At 48.8% G+C, this 20091-nt stretch overlaps 1 protein-coding gene across 1 annotated transcript in view; it reads left to right on the forward strand.

Moving 5' to 3' along the window:
• The window catches only part of Tbcd (tubulin folding cofactor D), a 163441-nt gene that overhangs the window by 37721 nt on the left and 105629 nt on the right, over positions 1 to 20091 (forward strand). Inside the window, exons 8-13 of the mRNA XM_051159315.1 lie at positions 5661 to 5706; positions 8012 to 8144; positions 10810 to 10952; positions 12723 to 12783; positions 14185 to 14259; positions 17464 to 17558. Of these exons, the coding sequence (XP_051015272.1) occupies positions 5661 to 5706; positions 8012 to 8144; positions 10810 to 10952; positions 12723 to 12783; positions 14185 to 14259; positions 17464 to 17558 (553 nt within the window). The remainder of the gene's footprint in view (positions 1 to 5660; positions 5707 to 8011; positions 8145 to 10809; positions 10953 to 12722; positions 12784 to 14184; positions 14260 to 17463; positions 17559 to 20091) is intronic.

Below are 20091 nucleotides of genomic sequence, written 5' to 3' on the forward strand. Positions count from 1 at the left end.
TTTATCCACTCTTTGGTTGGAGGACATCTAGGTTGTTTCCAGTTTCTGGCTAATATGAATAAAGCTGCTATGAACGTAATTGAGCAGGGTATCGTTGTGGTATGGTGGAGTGTCTTATGGGTATGTGCCCAGGAATGGTATAGCTGGGTCTTGAGGTAGAACTATTCTCAATTTTCTGAGAAAGTGCTATATTGATTTCCAAAGTGGTTGTCCAAGTTTGTACTCTCACCAGCAATGGAGGAGTGTTGCCCTTGCTCCACATCCTATGCTGTCACTTGAGGTTTTGATTTTAGTCAACCTGATGGGTGTAAGATGGAATCTCAGAGTCGTTTTAATTTGCATTTCCTTGATGACCAAGGATGGTAAACCTTACTTTAAGTGCTTGTCGGCCATTGGAGATTCCTCTGTTGAGAATTCTTGTTTAGTTCTGTACCCTACTTTTTAATTGGGTTATTTGGTTGGTAGGTGTTTCATTTCTTGAGTTCTTTATATATTTTGGATACTAGCCCTCTGTTGGATGTGGGGTTGGTGAAGAGCTTTTCCTAATCAGTGTCCTTTGCCTTGCAGAATCTTTTCAGCTTCATGAGGCCCTGTTTGTTTGTTTGTTTGTTTATTTGGTCTTTCAAGACAGGGTTTCTCTGTGTAGCCTTGGTGTCCTGGACTCCAGGACCAGGCTGGCCTCAAACTCATAGAGATCTGCCGGCTTTGGCCTCCCTGAGTGCTGGGATTATAGGCATGTCCCATTTATTAATTGTTGGTTTTAGAGCCTGAGCTGTTGGGGTTCTGTTTAGGATGTTGTCTCCTGTACCAATGAGTTCAAGGCTTTTCCACACTTTCTTTTCTATTAGATTTAGTGTATCTGGTTTTATGTTGAGATCGTGAGTTTTGTTCAGGGTGGTAAATATGGATCTATTTGCATTCTTTTCCATGCAGACATCCAGTTAGACCAGTAGCATTTATTGAAGATTTTTTTTTTTCCCATTGTATGGTTATTTCTGGGTCTTCAGTTTGATTCCATTGATCAACCTGTCTGTTTTTATGCCAATGCTGTTCAGTTTTTATTATTATTGCTCTGTAGTGTAGCTGAGGTCAGGGATGGTAATAACCTCCAGAAGTTCTTTTATTGTACAGGATTGCTTTAGCTATCCTGGGCTTTTTACTTTTCCATATTGTAGTTGAGAATTGCTCTTTTAAGGTCTGTAAAGAATTGTGTTGGAATTTTGGTGGGAATTGCATTGAGTCTATAGATTGCTCTTCGTAAGATGGCCAGTTTCTTTATGAAGGCACTTAGTGCTATGAACTTACCTCTTAGCACTGCTTTCACTGTGTCCCAGAAGGTTTTGTTATTTGTTTTGTTTTTGAGACAAGATTTCTTGGTAGCTGTCCTAGAACTCACTCTGTAGATGGGGCTAACCTCAAACTCACAGAGATCCACCTGCTTCTGCATTCCAAGGTCAGGGATTAAAGGCGTGCACCACCACTGCTTGCTAGCTGAGTTTGGACATGTTGCCTCACTTTCATTGAATTCTTGAAAATCTTTAATTTGTTTCTTTATTTCTTCCGTGACCTAGTGTTCATTGAGTAGAGAGTTGTTCAGCTTCCATGAGTTTGTAGGTTTCTGTTGTTCTTGAAGTCTTTCTTTAACCCATGAGTGTCTGATAAGATACAAGTAGTTATTTTAATTTTCTTTTATCTGTCGAGGCTTGCTTTTGACAGAGTATATGGTCAGTTTTGGAGATGGTTCTGTGGTGCTGAGAAGGTGTATTTTTTTGTGTTTGGGTGAAATGCTCTGTAGATAGCTGTTAGGTTCACTTGATTCACAATGTTTGTTAGTTTCATTATTTCTCTGTTTAACTTCTGTCTTGACCTGTCCACTTACAGTGTTGGAGTCTCCCACTGTTGATGTGTAAGGTTTGATTTGTGATTTAAATTTCAGTAATGTTTCTTTTACGAACATGGGTGGTCTTGCATTTGGGGCATAGATGTTCAGAGTTGAGGTGTCACTTTGGTGGACTTTTCCTTTTGTGAGTATGAAGGGACTCTCCCCATCTCTTTTGATTAATATTGGTTGAAAGTCTATTTTATCAGATATTAGAATGGCTTCTCCAGCTTGCTTCCTGGGTCTGTTTGCTTGGGAAACTTTTGTCTAGCCCATTACTCTTGAGGTAATGTCTGTCTTTGTTGCTGAGGTGGGTTTCTTATATACAGCAGAATGCTGGATTCTGTTTTCACATCCATTCTGTTAGCCTGTCTTTTTATTGAGGAATTGTTTCTATTGATGTTGAAAGATATTAATGGCCAATAATTGTTAATTCCTGGTAGTTTGGTGGTGGTGGCGGCGGTGGCGGCGGCTGTGTGTGTGTGTGTGTGTGTGTGTGTGTGTGTGTGTGTGTGTGTGTGTGTTACTCTTTTGTTTTCTCTGGTGTGGAATTATTTATTTTCTGCGTTTTCTTGGTTGTGGTTAGCCTCCTTGGGTTTGAGGTTTCCTTCTAGTTTCTTCTGTAAGGGTGGATTTGTAGATGGATATTGTTTAAATTTGGTTTTACCATGGAATATCTTGTTTTCTCTGTCTATGGTGATTAAAAATTTTGCTGGGTATAGTAGTCTGGGCTGGCATCTGTGGTTTCTCATAGTCTGCAAGACATCTGTCCAGGCCCCTCTGGCTTCAGAGTCTCTGTTGAGAAGTCTGGTGTGGTTCTGATAGGTCTACCTTTATATGTTATTTGACCTTTTTTTCTTGCTGCTTCTAAAGTTCTTTCTTTGTTCTGTGCATTTAATGTTTTGATTATTATGTGATGGGAGGATTTTCTTTTTTCGTCCAATCTACTTAGTGTTTTGTAAACTTCTTGGATGCTTATAGCCATCTCTTTCTTTAGGTTGGAGACATTTTCTTCTATGACTTTGTTGAGAATATTTTCTGGGCCTTAGAGCTGGGAATCATCTTCTATTTCTATTATACTTAAGTTTGGTCTTTTTATAGTGTCCTTGATCTCTTGTGTTAGGAACTTTTTAGAGTTAACATTTTCTTTGACTCATTTCTTTAATCGTATCTTCAATGCCTGAGATTATCTTTCCCATCTCTTTGTTTCTTTTTTTTTTGACAGGGTTCCCCTGTGTATCCTTGGCTGTCCCGGAATTGCTTTGTAGACCATGCTGGCCTTGAACTCACAGTGACTCTCTTGCCTCTGCCTCCTGAGTGTTGGATTTAAAGGTGTGCACCACTACGCCCTGCTCTCTTCTGTCTCTTGTATACCATTGGTGATGCTTTCATCTGCAGTTCCTTTTCTCTTCCCTAGGTTTTCCATTGCCAGGATTTCCTTAATTTGTGTTTTCTTTATTGCTTCTATTTTCATTTTCAGGTCCTGAACACTTTTATACATTTCTTTCAGCTGTTTGATTGTATTTTCTGTATTTCTCTAAGAGATTTATTAATTTTTTTCTTTAAAGGCCTCTATCATCTTCGTAAGGTTGGATTTCGGGTCATCTTCTTGTGCCTCGGCTGTGTAAGGAGACCCAGGGCTGTAGTGGGGCAGCTGGGCTCTGGTGCCTCGGCTGTGTAAGGAGAGAGACCCAGGGCTGTAGTGGGGCAGCTGGGCTCTGGTGCCTCGGCTGTGTAAGGAGACCCAGGGCTGTAGTGGGGCAGCTGGGCTCTGGTGCCTCGGCTGTGTAAGGAGACCCAGGGCTGTAGTGGGGCAGCTGGGCTCTGGTGCCTCGGCTGTGTAAGGAGACCCAGGGCTGTAGTGGGACAGCTGAGCTCTGGTGCCTCGGCTGTGTAAGGAGACCCAGGGCTGTAGTGGGGCAGCTGGGCTCTGGTGGGGCCACACTGCCTTGGCTCTTGTTGACCATGTTTTCACGCTGGCCTCTAGCCATTTGGTTGTTCCTGGTGCCAGCTGGCCACCTGGGGTGTAGGCAGAGACGTGGGCTGGAAAACGGAAGGCTGGGGAGCCGTGCAGCTCGCTGCTGTTGGGTGTGCTTCACGGGGACTTGACAGCAGATGATCCTGGGACTGTCAGGCTGGCAGAGCCCTGGCCTGGAGGATGGAGCTCACTGCTGACTGCTGTGCCCTAGGGGTTCCTGACAGGGAGGGGTCTATCCTGGCAGGCAGGCCTCCTTGGGAAGTTGTGGAGGATGGAGCTCAGGGGGCAGAACACAGCTCACTGCTGATGGCTGTGTCTTCTTTTTATGCCAATTTAAACAAGTTGTGTGTTAACATGTGTTTATGCTTATGTCTTGTTTGCCTGTTTCTTGAGACAGGGTTCTTCCTATGTAGCTCTAGCTACCGTGGAACTTGCTGTGTAGACCAGGGCGGCTTTGAGCTTGTGGTGATCCTCCTGTGCTAGGGTTATAGGCATGGACCACCATTCTGCCCATACTGATGTTTTTAATGCACGTAAATGTGTGAAATCAGAGCTCCAATGAATGAGGACTGTTGTTCCAGTGAGAAGAGCCAGGGTTCTAGTGAGGGTCAGGGTGCAGTGAGGGCCAGTGGTCTAGAGAAAGAACTAGCTCATACTTTATGTGGGCCTACAGTAGGGCAGCGGGGCTGTCTCTGACATGGACTCCGTTGCCTGCTTTTTGATCACTTCCCCCTGACAGGACTGCCTTTCCAGGCTACAGCTGAAGAGGATGAACTCAGTCCTGATGTGACTTGATGGGGTGGGTGGGTGGAGGCTCCCCTTTTCTGAGGAATAGGAGGAGGGGGAGTGGGGAGAGGGGTGGGAGGGCCTGCGACCGGGATGTAGAGTGAGTAAATAAATTAATTAATAAAAAAACATTATTCACTGGGCTCAATGGCACACGCCTGTAACCCCAGCACTCACACTCGGAGGCAGAGGTAGGCCGGTCACTGTGAGTCTGAGGCCAGCCTGATCTATAAAGTGAGTCCAGGATAGCCAAGGCTACACAGAGAAACCCTGTCTTGAAAAACAAAACAAAACCAAAACAACATATATTATTCATGTGTTGTGCGTGTGTGTGGGTGTGTGTGGGTGTGGATGCATGCTTGCAACAATTTGGAGGTCAAGAACAGATTCCAGCTGTTGAGAGAATTGTTGTTTTAATTGACGGAGGACCAATGTTATAGTAAGAACCAGTAATTTAGTGAGGACCTGGTTTTCGTGTGCTATTGAGAGAATTAGTGAAGATCAGGTAGTTTTTTGGCTTAGATTCATTCATACTACTGTGTACATGTTGTGTGGCTACCATGGGGGGTGGTGAGCTTGGGAGGAACCAGATTGAAGGGTAAACTGTGGCAGAGGGTGGAAGCCAGTTCTATGAGAGGTGAGGAGGGTGGGACCCTCCTCCTGGCTTGACTAAGTTGGTGAGAGATAAGGAAAGACTGTGTGGCTTCTCCCTTTGTGTGGATCCTTTGATCCGTAGCTGTGGCTGGATTGTCCTACCTCCTCCTGGTTCAGTCTTGTATACTGTAGGTTAGGGTCCGAGCTCCTCGGAGGACTAGACTCCATTGATGTGCTCTTGCCGGGGGACCTGTTGGAAGATTCCTTTTCTAGACTCTCCTCTGTCACGGACTGAACCTCTTCACTTGAGGCTCGGTAGTGTGTGCACAGCGAAACCTCTGGAAGATGCAATGAATTTGTTCCAATAACTTGTGTACATTTTAAATTTAGAAATGTATTTAAAACATGCTATTTTTTTTTCAGGCTCAAATATTTAAGCATGGAAAACGTGAAGATTGTCTCCCCTACGGTAAGATTAATTTAAAGGAGTGCATGTTTGTGCTGAGCTTGTGGGAACACAGGCAAGTGCGTTGCTCTAGCCGTCGCAGTAAACACGTAAGAACCTGTACTTTGTGCATTCGGGAACTGTCATAATTCTTTGATTTCTGTTTTGTGTTCTTTAATACAACTTTGGAAAAACTATTCTACTTATTTGAAATATAGAAAACTTGTGAAGGCTTCGTGGTGGAGGCCTGGGTTTGCAGTGTCCCAAATGCCCTGACTTGATCCTGGAGAGGCCTGGGAACAGTAAACGTGGCTCTCAGGTCACCTGGGCCTGCAGCAGCGTTGTTTCCCATGTGACACCAGATTGCTTCAGTCGCCTTCCCTGTCATCTCCTGTCAGGATGCATCATCCTTTATACTCACCACTTTCTCCCTCTCACCCTGTTTCATCTCTCCATCATGTACCCCCACTGTTCCATCCCTCTCCCTGTCACCTCCCCTGTCACCTCATTCCTCTCCCCGTCACCTCCCCTGTCACCTCATCCCTCTCCCCGTCACCTCCCCTGTCACCTCATCCCTCTCCCCGTCACCTCCCCTGTCACCTCATCCCTCTCCCCGTCACCTCACCTGTCACCTCATCCCTCTCCCTGTCACCTCCCCTGTCACCTCATCCCTCTCCCCGTCACCTCCCCTGTCACTTCATCCCTCTCCCCGTCACCTCACCTGTCACCTCATCCCTCTCTCCGTCACCTCACCTGTCACCTCATCCCTCTCCCCGTCACCTCCCTGTCACCTCATCCCTCTCCCCGTCACCTCACCTGTCACCTCATCCCTCTCCCCGTCACCTCCCCTGTCACCTCATCCCTCTCCCCGTCACCTCCCCTGTCACCTCATCCCTCTCCCCGTCACCTCCCCTGTCACCTCATCCCTCTCCCCGTCACCTCACCTGTCACCTCATCCCTCTCCCTGTCACCTCCCCTGTCACCTCATCCCTCTCCCCGTCACCTCCCCTGTCACTTCATCCCTCTCCCTGTCACCTCACCTGTCACCTCATCCCTCTCCCTGTCACCTCACCTGTCACCTCATCCCTATCCCCGTCATCATCTCATTCCCTGTTTCCATCATCTTCTCTCTCATCATAGCATCCCCCTCTCCTCTCCATGTCTCTATATCCCTTCTTCCTTACTTTATTCCCTCCCCTCTCTCCATTTTATCCCTTCTCCTCATCCTCTCATCCCCCCTCCATCACCTCATACTCTTACTCCATTGGTTTGTTTTTCCCTTCACTCATTCCCTCAGGTCACTTCCTCCCTCTTTCCTGTCATCTCATTTCTGATCCCGTCACTTCTTCCCCTTCCTCATTGCTTCTTCTCTCCTCTCTTTTCTACCACTTCCTGTATTGTATCCGTTCGCTCTTTCCATTGTCTTTTCCTGATATCCCTTCCCTCTCAGCCTGTCACATGTTTTTGTTGCTCCATCCCGTCTCCGTTGCACAGCCTCACTTCTTCCTCTCTCCTCAGCGTATTCCTGTGCTTCGCGTCCTTCTCCCTTCTCCGCACTTCTCTGTCACCCAGTCCTGCCTTTATCCAGGCTTTTTGTTTTGTTTTTTCCGAGATAGGGTTTCTGTGTGTAGCCCTGGCTGTCTTAGAACTCACTCTAGACCAGGCTGGCCTTGAATGCACAGGGATCCACCTGCTTCTGCCTCCCGAGTGCTGGGATCAAAGGCGTGCGCCACCACACCCGGCTGTCCAGGCTTTTTGTATTGGCTCTACCCCACTCTGTCTTCTTTTCTCTTCACCCGTATATGGCTGGTGCCAGTTTTGTGTATTTTTACTTCAGGCCCGTCTCAGAGACCTAGCCCCAAGCTTCTGTCCGAGGCTCCACCTGGCTTTAGTCCCATGAAAGGCTTTCATAGCCTGGGGTCTCAGAGAGGGAGCTTCCATTATACTCTGCTTGGGTTCAGTGTTCTGCCAGCACCACCTCCATTGCAGCACTGTGCTGAGTGAGCACTCCATGAATACCACAAACCACCCAGAAGCCCTAGGACACTTGGGTGACTTCTTTGCCCACACTTGTCCTTGTGTCTTGTCCCCTAGTCGCTGCGTGATTGCTTGCAGTAAGATGGCTTCCCCAGTGCTCTGGGCCTTTTCTTCTTTTTGCTGCATGGTGGGGACACTAAGTAGGCTTCACTCTAACTGTTTTTGGCAGGTAGCCTGGGGAGAAAGGGGTCTCTCGGCCAGGGGCTCAGGGCCTCAGTGTGGCCCATGGGATTGGCCTGTTGAGGGATGCACGCCACCTCCTGCCTTATCAATCGCACGTTCTCATCTGCAGCCCACACTGTGCTCCAGTGCCTTGATGGATGCAGACTCCCCGACAGCAATGAGACTTTGCTGCGGAAGCTTGGCGTGAAGCTTGTCCAGAGGCTGGGGCTGACTTTCCTGAAGCCGAAGGTGGCCGCATGGAGGTAAGATAGGCCAGTGACCTTGCATTCATCTCAAGAGGAGAGGCTGTGTGGGCTGAACAGCAAGCAGCCTCGTGAGCTTTCATTTTCCTTCGGTGCTTTTCCTGTTGGCTGTTTTCTGACCCAGTCTGTTCAGTTAGAGTAGCTGAAGCGTGAAGAGTAGCTGAGGTGTGGGTGGTGATGGGAGAAGCTTGCCCTGCCTGTCCCTGAGGTGCTGCTTAGTTGTACCTTCAGGTCGTTGGTTCTGATTGGTCTGGAACTCTGTTACGGGTTTATTCAGAAGTGGAAGTGTCTTTTCTTATTGATGGGCACAGTCTCTTCAAGACTGCAGGAAAAACAGCACAAAAGTGCTACGCAGCAGCCTGGCATAGCGGCAGAAGCAGTCGGATCTCTCTGAGTTTGAGGTCAGCCTGGTTTACAACGCTAGTCCAGAGCAGCCACGGCTACACAGAACCCCCGCCCCCCACCCCCCCCACAAAGTGCTGCACAGCCATACTGAAGGGCTACACAGGTGCCAGGACTAAGCGTGTATGCCACCATGCCCACCAAAACCTAATTCTATTAGTAGTTACATTATTATGTGTACAAAAATAAAGCCTTACAATACAGGGTTTTGTTTTTTGTTTTGTTTTTTGAGACAGCCTTGCTGCTGTAGCTCAGGGCATCCCTGAGTTCACACTCCTTCTGCCTCAGTCATAAGTGCTGGGTTCTAGGCATGAGCCACCAAGACCAGAAGGTGCTGCTGCTGCTATTCCTATTAATATTATTTTTGTGGTGCTGGAGCTTGAATCCAGGGTTCATGCACACGTTCTACTGCTGAGGTGCACTTGATGGTTGCTGTGTGTAATTTGGGAATGGTTACTTTTATGATTTAGAGATGTCTCACATGCTCAGTGAACACTTCACCCAGGCTGTTCACTAGGCTAGTGATCTGTGAGTGTCTGTGGTGTTCTGAGAACAGATGTGGACAATGTATGGGACTTGCTGAAACCCAAGATCTGAAGGGTAAATGGTTGGAGACCCAGGAGGAGCCTCTGATGTGATGGGAGCCTGACAGGTGGGAGGGGCAGTCTTCTGTTTTGCCCAGGGTGCCAGCTGATTGAACAAGACTCACCTACACTCTAGCTGGCTTATGTGTTCAGAAGTGTACTCAGAGACATACCAGATGTGTTAAGTTAATGCTCACAGGCTTAAAAAAGAAAATAATTTAGTATTCCCATTATTTTTGTCTTTATTTTCATTCATGTAATGATATAACTATTAGTAGAATTCGGCTTTGGTGGGCATGGTGGCATACACTCTCAACCCCAGAACCTGCCCAGCATGTCCGGTGTGGCCGCCCGGCACGTCAGGTGTGGCTGCGTTTTTGCTGCAGTCTCGACAGTGCTGATGAATGACATACAGAGTTGGCCATTTTTATTTAGCCCCAAATAATAGAGACAGAGACCTGTCGCGCCTCACTCGGCCAGCAAGGAAGACGCGACCACCAGTTCTTCTCCAAGCAGTTTATTCAAGCTCTTCGTGCAAGCAACTCCCCCGAACCACACCCGACACACACTAATAAAGCATACCATCATCCAATCAATTCACGCACGTCTCGTATCCTCATAGGTCCACGAAGGCGGGAACTACTGCAGGCCGTAGGCTATATCCAAGTAAAGACTTGTTTGTATTCTACAGAGGCGGCTCTGGTGGCGTGCCAGGCGCCATCTTAGGGTGCGGTCCTTGGGGGCTCTCCACAGAGACTTTAATTTTATTAAATAATTTTTATGTCAATAATTGATCAATACTAATCTATTTTAGCTCTTTAGGCTAATCTAACTACCTCTCAGCCGCAGTCCCCGAGACACTCTCATGTTAAGGCTTCCTTTGCTCCTGCTGCTCTCTCATGATGTCTGAGGATGGCAACTCATGGCCGAATGGATCTGTCCCCTCGCTGGAAACACAAGTCCAGCCCTGTTCTCTCTTCTGTCAATTACTGACAATTCAGAGAATAAACGGGGAGCGATGCTTACACGAATTTGAGACAGGAGACTCTTAGAATAAGTATTACCATGTCATGTCCAGATTGCAACCAGATAAGGGCAGGAAAAACAGCATTTAAACAAATACAAGGACAATTTTAACACCGTGCACAACATTGTGCCAACACAGCGCCTGTGGGGTCCAGGCGAAGGGTAGTGCACATGGCCTTCTGTGGGTTGGGAAGCACCCTGCCTTGCTCCCCTGGGCCTCTCCGTAGCGTACCTTCCTGATTTGAATTCTCTCTGGAGGTGAGCCGCTCAGGCACGATGGCTCTTTGGAGGAGATGCCTGGTCAAGGCTAAGCCAGATGGTGGTGGCAGACTGGTGACCATGAGCCATGTTATCATTGGTTCCCCAGGCAACAGCTGGAGAAGGCAGCCATTTGCTTGTCAGGAAGGGCAAGGGCCTGGTAGCTTCCATGTGTACCCTACGGCCAGGCTCTGCCATTGCCTTCTGCCATGAAGCTTTGTTGCCGAGGGTTCTTCAGAGTGAGGGCATGCGTCTGGCCTAGGTTGGCTGGCTGTGAGTCTGTCCTGTTGATATCACATCAGTGGTCTTCCTTTTCCTCCAGTCAGTCTCTGTGGTGGGAGAGATTTCCTAGGGCCAGGTTGAACCTACCAACCTGAACTGTTCGCTCTGCGTAGGTATCAGCGTGGCTGTCGGTCTCTGGCTGCCAACCTGCAGCTCTCTGCACCGGGTAGGAGTGAGCAGAAGCTGCCGTCTGAGAGTGTGACTTCCGATGGTGATGAAGACTATGATGTCCCCGAGGGGGTGGAAAGTGTGATAGGTAAGTGGAGCCCACAGTGGCTGTCATGCGTGCCTGCCTCTCCAGCACAGTCGGGGCTTTCCCTCTCTGCGTACTCTGCCCTTTTCTCTCCTAGTTGACTTCTGGTACCACGCCTAGCACATGGTCACTGACCTGACCTCCGTGGACGCTCGGCCCAGCAGCCCCAGCTTTCCACTGTCTCTTCAACCCCCCACATTGCCTTTCTGGAGCTTGACTCTTGTTTTGTTTTTTCAAGACAGGGTTTCTCTGTGTAGTCCTGGCTGCCCTGGACTCGAATTGTAGACTAGGCTGGCCTTGAACTCACAGAGATCCGCCTGCCTCTGCCTCCCGAGTGCTGGGATTAAAGGTATGCGCCACCACGCCCGGGTGGAACTTGACTGTTAAGTTTCTCTCCCTGGGTGTGTGTCTTCCGGGAAGTGGCCTTGGAGCACGAGGCTCATGTCTGCACCCTCCATGATTTTGTCCTGTCCAAGCACACTTCCCCAGGCATCACCTCAAGCGACTGTAGGTCTCCACACTTACCAGGGTCCTGGCCTGGAGCCTGTCCAGCCCCAGGTTCACTGCTGCCCACCCACTCTCCCTGCTTTACTGTCTTGTGATGCTTGAAGTGTGGTCCTCAACCAGCACTTCCTGGCTGGGAGGGGCAGAGCCGGCCGGCCGCCTCTCTCATGCTCTGACCACTTGTGCTTTTCCTCCAGACTTTCTCCACCTGCCATGTGCACCGTGTCCTTAACCACAGTGGTGTTGCTCGTGTGGCTCACTCACGCACATTTGGTCTCTTCTTGGCCATCTGGTCCTCCTTGGTTGCTATGGCGCAGCACCAAGCCTGCTGAGCATCCTTTAGCTCCAGAGACCCAGGCTGAGTGCTCCTCCATTGCTGCCCACCTGCCTTAGGCATATTCCTTTACACTCTGCTCCCCTAAAGACCACACCCCTTCTTTTACCTGGGGAGGCAGCTGCTGCCTGCTGATTGTCCTATTGGCTCATCTTGTTGGAAAGTGACAGAAATGCCTTTTTCTGTGACTGTTTAAAAACAGTCCTTGTAATTAAATCTAAGATCCAAGATTGGAGAGATAGCTCAGCCGTTCAGAATGCCTTCTGGTTTGGTTCCGAGCATCTATAAGATGCTCATAGTCATCTGTGACTTCAGTTTCAAGGGCTCTGACTTCTCTTTTGACGTCTGCAGGTACCAGGCATTCAATTCACATGGTACATCTACATACATGCAGGCGATACACTCATACACAGAGGGTGATATTTAAAATGAAATTAAGGCCTCTTGAGCATGCAAGATGTCTCAGTGGACGAAGGGACCAAACTTGACAACTCACGTTTGGTCCCTGGGACTCACGTGGTGGAGGGAGAGAACAAGAAGCTGTCCTCTGGTCTCCACGTTCATGCCTAGATCACACCAAGTCACCCACTCATGTTTAAAAAAATACTCTTACGTTTTAGAGAAAGGGCCTCACTGTCTGGAATGCTCTCTGTAGATCGGGCTGGCCTCAAACTCAATAGAAATCTGCCTGCCTTTGCCTCTTGAGTGGTGGGATTTCCAAACTGTCTTTGAGGCAGAACTGCCCCAGCTTCTCACGTGTAACCAATGGCTGGCTAACATGAAGATTCTCAGGATAGTCCACGTCCTATGGACAACATAGAACACACAGCTGCAAGTGTCTTCCTACAGTGGCGTGTACGATGGTGGGATAGTCCACATACAAGAGGGTTGAGCGTTATATAGGCTGATGGTTCCTTGTGTCTTGGTTCTTGCAGAGCAACTACTGGTTGGGTTGAAGGACGAGGACACTGTCGTGCGATGGTCTGCAGCCAAAGGGTGCGTATGGCTGCCCTGGGCGAGGGCATTGCTGAGTGCCGGAGGTGAGGGCCGAGATGAGGGCAGAGGTGGGGCACGTGTGTCTTTGTGTTCCCTCCTCATTCCTGAAAAACTTTATGTGAGCTTTGAGAGTTGTAAATACTTTGCAGATTTTCAAATGATAGAGCTATTGTTTTATATAACGTACATTTAAAGATAACTACTGGCTGGGTATGTGGTACATACTTTTAACCCCAACACTTGGGAGGCAGAGGCAGGTAGATTGCTAAGAGTTCAAGGCCAGATTGATCTGTGTAGGAAGTTCCAGGCCAGCCAGGGTTACATAGTGAGACCCTGTCTCAAAAAACCAATAAATAAATAAATAAATAATAAAATAAAATAATAAGAAAAGCCGGGCATGGTGGCGCATACCTTTAATCCCAGCACTCGGGAGGCAGAGGCAGGCAGACCTCTTGAGTTCAAGGCTAGCCTGGTCTACAAAGAGAGTCCAAGACAGCCAAGGCTACACACAGAGAAACCCTGTCTTGAAAAACCAAAAAAAAAAAAAAACCAACCAACCAAACAAACAAAAAAAAAACTATTGAGGTTAACTCTGAGCACCCCAGCATTTGTTCCTTGTGTCTTTAGAGACGGCGCACCAGCAGCCACTCTGGTCCTCGCTGGTCCGCTCTGCCTCGCTGCTCAGTGGCAGTTTGCAGTTTACAAGAGAGAGTGTCAGAGACTGTCTGTCTAGGACGATGGTGGGTCTAGTAGAAGTGCGGCAGAAGGCACTCCTGTGGGGATTTTGTTGTGGAGTGTGGAGAGAAGAAAACATGGAGCAAGGCTGATATTAGTAATAGTTGATTTATACAAATTCAGTGTTTAGGTTGTTGAGAGAACTGGACGGCTAACACAAAATGAGGCTGTGCTGTTTCTTCCTCACAGTTTTCCCTGGCATCACAAGTGTGAAGCTCTCCACAGCCTGGAATGGGCTGCCATGGGAATTTGTAGTTATGTCAACAGTAGATGTATCTTGGCCCAAAGTCCTTCTGCTGGGAGGGATAGACCAGTGCGCAGTGAGACAGGCTGAGAGGACCCTTCTAGGGACCTGACTTCAGGTCTCTGGCTTGACTCCGTGCAGGACCTGGACGATCCTGTTGGGGATGTAGGACCGTTAGGTGAGAGGGCGGAGTTCGGAGCTCCCAGCATCCATCTAGTACTCAGGCAGTTATCAGCGATGAGCTCAGTGTCCGCATTACTCAGGGAAAGGTGACCCACGTGTCCGTTAACGAGCCCGAGGAACCACCCGTCCTGCCCTTGGCATGGCTGCCGAGCAGTATCAAGGCCTGCCTGCCTCTGGGGGACAGGAGACCTCCTCAAGATGGCCATGCATAGGTGATGGACCGTGGCTTTCTCTTTCAGAATTGGTCGGATGGCTGGAAGGCTTCCCAGAGAGCTGGCTGATGATGTGGTGGGGTCTGTGTTGGACTGTTTCAGGTAGGTCACCACCCTCAAAGGCAAACTGTGGCCTTTTGTCCTTGGCATTATTATATTTTCTTTCAATAGAGCTATTTGTTAGAACCCCAAAGCCTATTACTTCTTCAAGTTAAACTTGACAACTTCAGTTACCTGATATGTTGTTCTTTCCAGCACTGTCATATATTATGTGTCTTTAGAAAGAGATGAATCAGTGTTGAACCCTGAAAGTGTAGGTGTTGGCCTGTACTGTGGGTGGGCAGAACGTCTTAGAATGAGGGAATGTTCTGGATTTATGTCTCATATTGCACCTAACCAGAGTGGCTACTACTGCTCTTGAGTGACTGAGGCCTGCGCTTGGACATTTTGGGTGTGTGGGACACATGGCCTGTGCGTGTGATGGATGGCATATGGGTAGGTGTGCCCCTGGGGCCGTGGGCTGGTAGCTGGCAGTCACCGACAGGAGCGTTGGCTTTGTTCCCTTCCCAGTGATTAGCACTCTGGGTGTGACGGTTTCTTTCTGGGCTTTGGAAGTGGAGGCTTGAGAAGGGGCGTCCACCTTGTCCAGACCCTCACTGCTCATGCACGTTTTTTGGCAGCGCTGTTCTGGGCTTGTCAGTCTGTGTGCCTGCTACTGGTGGCAGGAAGCGTGTACTCAGCCTCTGAGCTCCCCCTCGTGTCTTTAGAGACGGCGCACCAGCAGCCACTCTGGTCCTCGCTGGTCCACTCTGCCTCGCTGCGCAGTGGCAATTTTGCAGTTTACAGGAGAGAGTGTCAGAGACTGTCTGTCTGTAATGACGGTGCGTCTAGTAGAAGTGCGGGCAGAAGGCACTCCCGTGGGGACTTCGTTGTGGAGAGAAGACATGCATAGCTTCTTTTCTCAAGATTCTGTAGATTTTAGACCTTGACCCTGAGCTCCTTCCTGGGGGTCACGGATGGATGTGCTGGCAGGTGATGCCTGGACTTCGCGCTGGCCTCTAAGGACAGCAGGGCCCTTTTGCTCTCCAAGTGAGCAGAGGTTTAGGAAGGGCTGGGATTCCATCACTTTCCAAGCACTGTTGCTGTCCCTCCCCCTTAGGGTGTTTCTACACGTTCCCTCTGGTCACTTAGGATGTTTTGTTCAGGTAGGCCCCCCGCCCCCCTACATTGTGTTGCCTCCAGTTTCTCCTGCACCCTGAGCCCACTCCCTTTGGGGTCACAGGGCCCTGGTGTGCTCTGCTTCTCCAGACTGTGTTCCTTCTCTTGGCTCACAGTCTCCGTCTGACGTTGGATTCTAGCTCACTAACCTTATGTGTCTGTTGTTGTAATAGATACAGACGTGAACCCTGCTCTGTGCACGTGTTCTAGAGAGAGGAAAGGCATTATTGCTGCTCTTGAACCCTCAGTGTGACATGGAGCAAGCACGCTGGTGGAAGGGTTAGGGTGTTGGGTCTGTGCAGAGGCCCATTCTCAGCGTCTCAGCATTCGGTGCTTTCTCTCTGTGGAGCCCTGTTGTATGAGGCTGTAGTGGTGATAACAGTTTCTCAGGCCCACCTGCCTGGAGCCTCACGGCGCTCGTGCAGTAGAGATGATGTTGGCTGCTGTATGTGAGCCATCATTGTGTTGATGCTGATAATCTTCATGGAAGGTGTGAGGCAGCATCTCTCTCCATTTGAAACCCCGAGGGACATAAAGATTGGAAATGGAATAATCCCAACACTTGAGAGATAGAGGTAGGAGGAGCAAGAGTTCAAGGCCAGCCTCAACTACATAGTGAGTTTGAGTCCAGCCTGGGCTACATGAGACTCTGTCTCAATCACAGCAACAAACACCCAAACCCTCCACAATTTGAAGTGATCACAGCCCCTGAGCAGACACCTGCTAAGACATCTGGCACTTGAGGGTTGTGATCATGAGTGAGTCATTATTAGTGGTGGTGAGTGGGAGGACAGGTGCGACTAGCAGCTTGTGAAGGCCCAAGCTGTGTCCGTCCTGTGAACACGAGTGACTTCTTCATAGCCCGTGTGTGAGGTAGCTGTGCTGTACAGTTCAGTGACGATTTTCCTACACATTTCTTTACTGTCAAGTGAATTCAGCCAGGACAGGTAAAAGCCTGTCATTTGATTTGCTTTTTGTGTGTGTGATGTGCATTTCCATGTTTATGTTGGCCACAGAGTACAGAAACTTCAGAGCAGCCCTGACCAGTCTGAGAACAATCACTCACATTGTAATAACAATAGGCCACACCCTGAAGAGAACTCTGCTGTACTCTGGCACATTGAGTTTAAATATCAAATGTTACTTGGGAGACCCTATTTCAGTTGGGTGCAAAATTGGGTTCTTGTAGTCCCAGCTACTTGGGAGGCTGAGGTAGGAGGGTCAGTTGAGCCTATAAGTTTGCAGTCAGCCTGGGAACATAGCCGAACTTAACATCACCAAGCCTTCAAAAAGTCTTAAATGGGCTCTTCCTCTCCCCCCTCCCCCTCCCCTCTCCCCTCCCCTCCCCCTTCCCTCCCCCATTCCTCCCCATCTCTGTTTTTTTCTTTATCTGGGATCTCATGCATCTTAGCAGTCTAGGCTTGAACTTTTGTAGTTGAGATGCCTTTAACTTCTGACCTTCCTGCCTTCACTTCCCAGGTACTGAGACTAGAGGCATGTGACACAGTGGCCATTTTATTTTATCATTTTTTAAAATCTTGAATGTGATCACTCAGGTGACTGGTGTCATTTAAAAGCATCCGTCTGTTCCTTTGTCCTCTGAGTTGGTGGGATCTCTGTTGACTCTGTCTGAGGAGTGCGCTGAGGCTGGAGGGTTGTGGTCTGGTCTGATGCTGCCGATGCCTCTGTGCTGGTCTGGAGCTGACACACGTCTGTTCATTACTATTGGGCATTGTGCAGAGTAGCATTGGTGTGGCGGTTAGGCTCATAGTAGGTCTGAGTGTGTTACTTACTTGTCTTGCAAGGCTCATCCACAGATAGTGGATCAGCTGTGTTTCTTGCAAAATTGTGGGCCTTAAGCTGGGCATGGTGGTGCAATGCCGGTAATCTCAGCACGGTGGGAGGCAGAGGCAGGGGGATTGCTGTGAGTTCGAGGCCAGCCTGGTCTACGAAGGGAGTCTAGGACAGCCAGGGCTACACAGAGAAACCCTGTCTTGAAAAACAAACCAAACAAACAAAAACAAGAAACAACCAAAAAGCAAAATTGTGGGCTTTAACCCTGAGCTGACATTAGAACTCTGGTTTCAGTTTCCAGGAGACGGATAAGGCCTGGCATGGTGGCTGTCTGGCACTGGCGGAGCTGGGCAGGCGAGGCCTGTTGCTGCCATCGAGACTCTCAGAGGGTAAGTAACTGAAGTGCGTGCATCTGCCCCTCAGTGTGGTTAGCCTTGGACAGCAGGGCTTCTGGGAAAGGCGTGGTGTATGCATATCCCAGGCTTCTTTTTTATGCCAGCCTTTGTAATTTACTGATTACCCCTTGACCCTGTCACAGCTGCATGCTGCATTTGGAGGGTCATGGACCCTGGAAATACTTGGTTTTCTTTCTTTGGAACCATTTTTCACTTGTGAGGGGTACTGTCACCCCTGAAGCTGTAGGGCTTGGTGCCCTCACAGTGCGTGATGGTGCCTGCAGGGACGGTGTCCTGATGGATGACAGCCTGTGGCAACAGTGGGGCTGAGCTTCAGGATGGGGCTCAGTGCAGCGCACGTGCAGAAAGACCGTGAACCCACCTGTTGGGAGTAACGCTGCAGCCGTGGTCCTCGTGTGCGGCTGGAGGGAAGGAGGCCAGAGGACAGGAAGACCCTCCTGAAGAGTGGTCTAGAGCAGCGGTTCTCAGGCTTCCTAACGCTGCCTGCCACCTTTTAATACAGTCCCTTATGTTGTGGTACCCCAAGCACGATGTTATTTTGTTGCTACTTCCAAACTATGACTTTGCTACTGTTACAAATCATAATGTTAAGTATTTGCTGTGCGATCCCTGTGAAAGGGTTGTTCAGCTAACCCCTAACGGGCCTGTGACTCATAGGTCGAGAGCCGCTGGTCTATGTGGGTTGCACCTCATGGATGCCCAGCAGTCGTGCCAGCACTGGGAGCTGGGACACAGAGAGCTGGTCTAGAGCAGCAGTCTACCTAGCTGCATGCTTTTAAAAGCGCGGCTTTATTGTAATAATTTACATACTGTATAGTCACCCACTTAAAGTTTGCAGTGGTCTCTGACACACTCGGGGTTGTGCAACATCATGTAATTTGACTTCAGAACATTTTCCTCGCCTCAGGCTGAACTCCTGCACTGCAGAGCAGCCACTCCCACCCTGCTCCCAGCCTAGGCAGCTCTGGCCGTCTGCTGCTCTGTTTTGCCCTTTTCAACATTTCCCGTAACCAGACTTCAGTGTTTGTTCTTCGGGATCTGAACTTTGTGTAATTTTCAATGGTTACTAAGTGGTGTTTCACCCCTTTGGTGCTGCTGGGGATTGCACTGTGTGGAAGCGCTAGCTTTTGCTTAGTCTTGGCAGTTTAAGTAACCATTTTGGTTGTCTACTGTCTGAGTTTCTGTGTAGACATGTGCTATCATTTGTCTTGAATGTAGACCCAGGAGTGGAAGTGATGGATCAGTTCAAGAAACAAGAAGATGTTTTTTTCTTTAAAGCTTTTCCCCTTTTCTCATACGTTGTATCTGGACCACAGTTTTCTCTCCCTCCACTCCTCCCTTCCCCTCCCCCCCTCTTTCCCAGACCCCAGATCAACTCCTCCTCTTTTTCCCTAATTCAAACAAACAAACAAACAAACAAGAAAAGAAAGAAGGAAAGAAAGAAAGAGCAGGCCTCCCCAGGGTAGTCACTGAACACAGCCTACCATGACATAGTAAGACTGGGCCCAATCCTCACATCGTGACTAGGGGTGGCCACCCAACAGCAGGGAAAGAGTCTAGAGCTCAGGTCCCCACAAGCAGACTCTGCTAACATGGCTGCACTGTCAAATATTGCCCCCAGTCACGTGTGAAGGCTCCACTTTCCTCACATCCTCACCACTATTTATCTGCCTTCCCTCTTTTTAAAAGGTAATTACCAACGTAGTTGTTGTGGGCCATCATGGCTGGGTTTGTGCATCCCTGATGACCAGGGAGGAAGTCTGAAACTGGGCACTGTTCTTATAGCTAAGACTGCCTTGTTGGTGAGGAAGTGTGGTACGTGTGGCAAAGTCACACTGTTGGTTTTTATTTCTGTTTTTTGTTTTTTTGTTTTGTTTTGTTTTTTGTCAGGAAGGACTAGACACAGTGTTTAGGAGCAGTGGGAGGGTTTCCTAGACCATTAAGGCCCATGTATGGGTCTGGCTCATTTCATGAGGGCAGCAGGCCTTTGCAGATAACTCAGCTGTGGAAACCTAGTTAATGAGGTTCTACAGCTTGGCTATGCTGTGGAACCTGAACCAGTGCTGCTTCTCCTTGGCTTTCTTCCGTGAGACTAGCTTATGTGTGTGCTGGGCCATATTTCAGGACTTCAGACATTATAGATCCCACCAGCTGGAGTGTCATGAGTGAGAAATGTCAAGCTGCTGTTTCAAACTGTAAAACATGATCCAGAATAAAGTAGTCAGTGATCTCTGTGTTGGGAGTTTCCCTCCTCTCCTGCAAGCCTCCATGCGAGCTGAACCTCCTTGAAGCTACTTTTTGTGCCAGGGGCGCACTGCATTATCTCCTGTCATGTCACACAAGGGTGACAGGGACTCTGAAACCTTTGTGCAGATGGTGACAGCAACATTGAGCATCTTAAGGATGGTTTTATGTTTTCATTTTAGACCTCACACCATTTCTCTGACAGTGACCTTGTTTGTTTATAGTCATAGCTAAAGGCACACAGCTGAACGCTCGCCTCTTC

This window comes from Acomys russatus, chromosome 16 (genome assembly GCF_903995435.1).
Source record: "Acomys russatus chromosome 16, mAcoRus1.1, whole genome shotgun sequence".
Classification (NCBI taxonomy): Eukaryota; Metazoa; Chordata; class Mammalia; order Rodentia; family Muridae; genus Acomys; species Acomys russatus.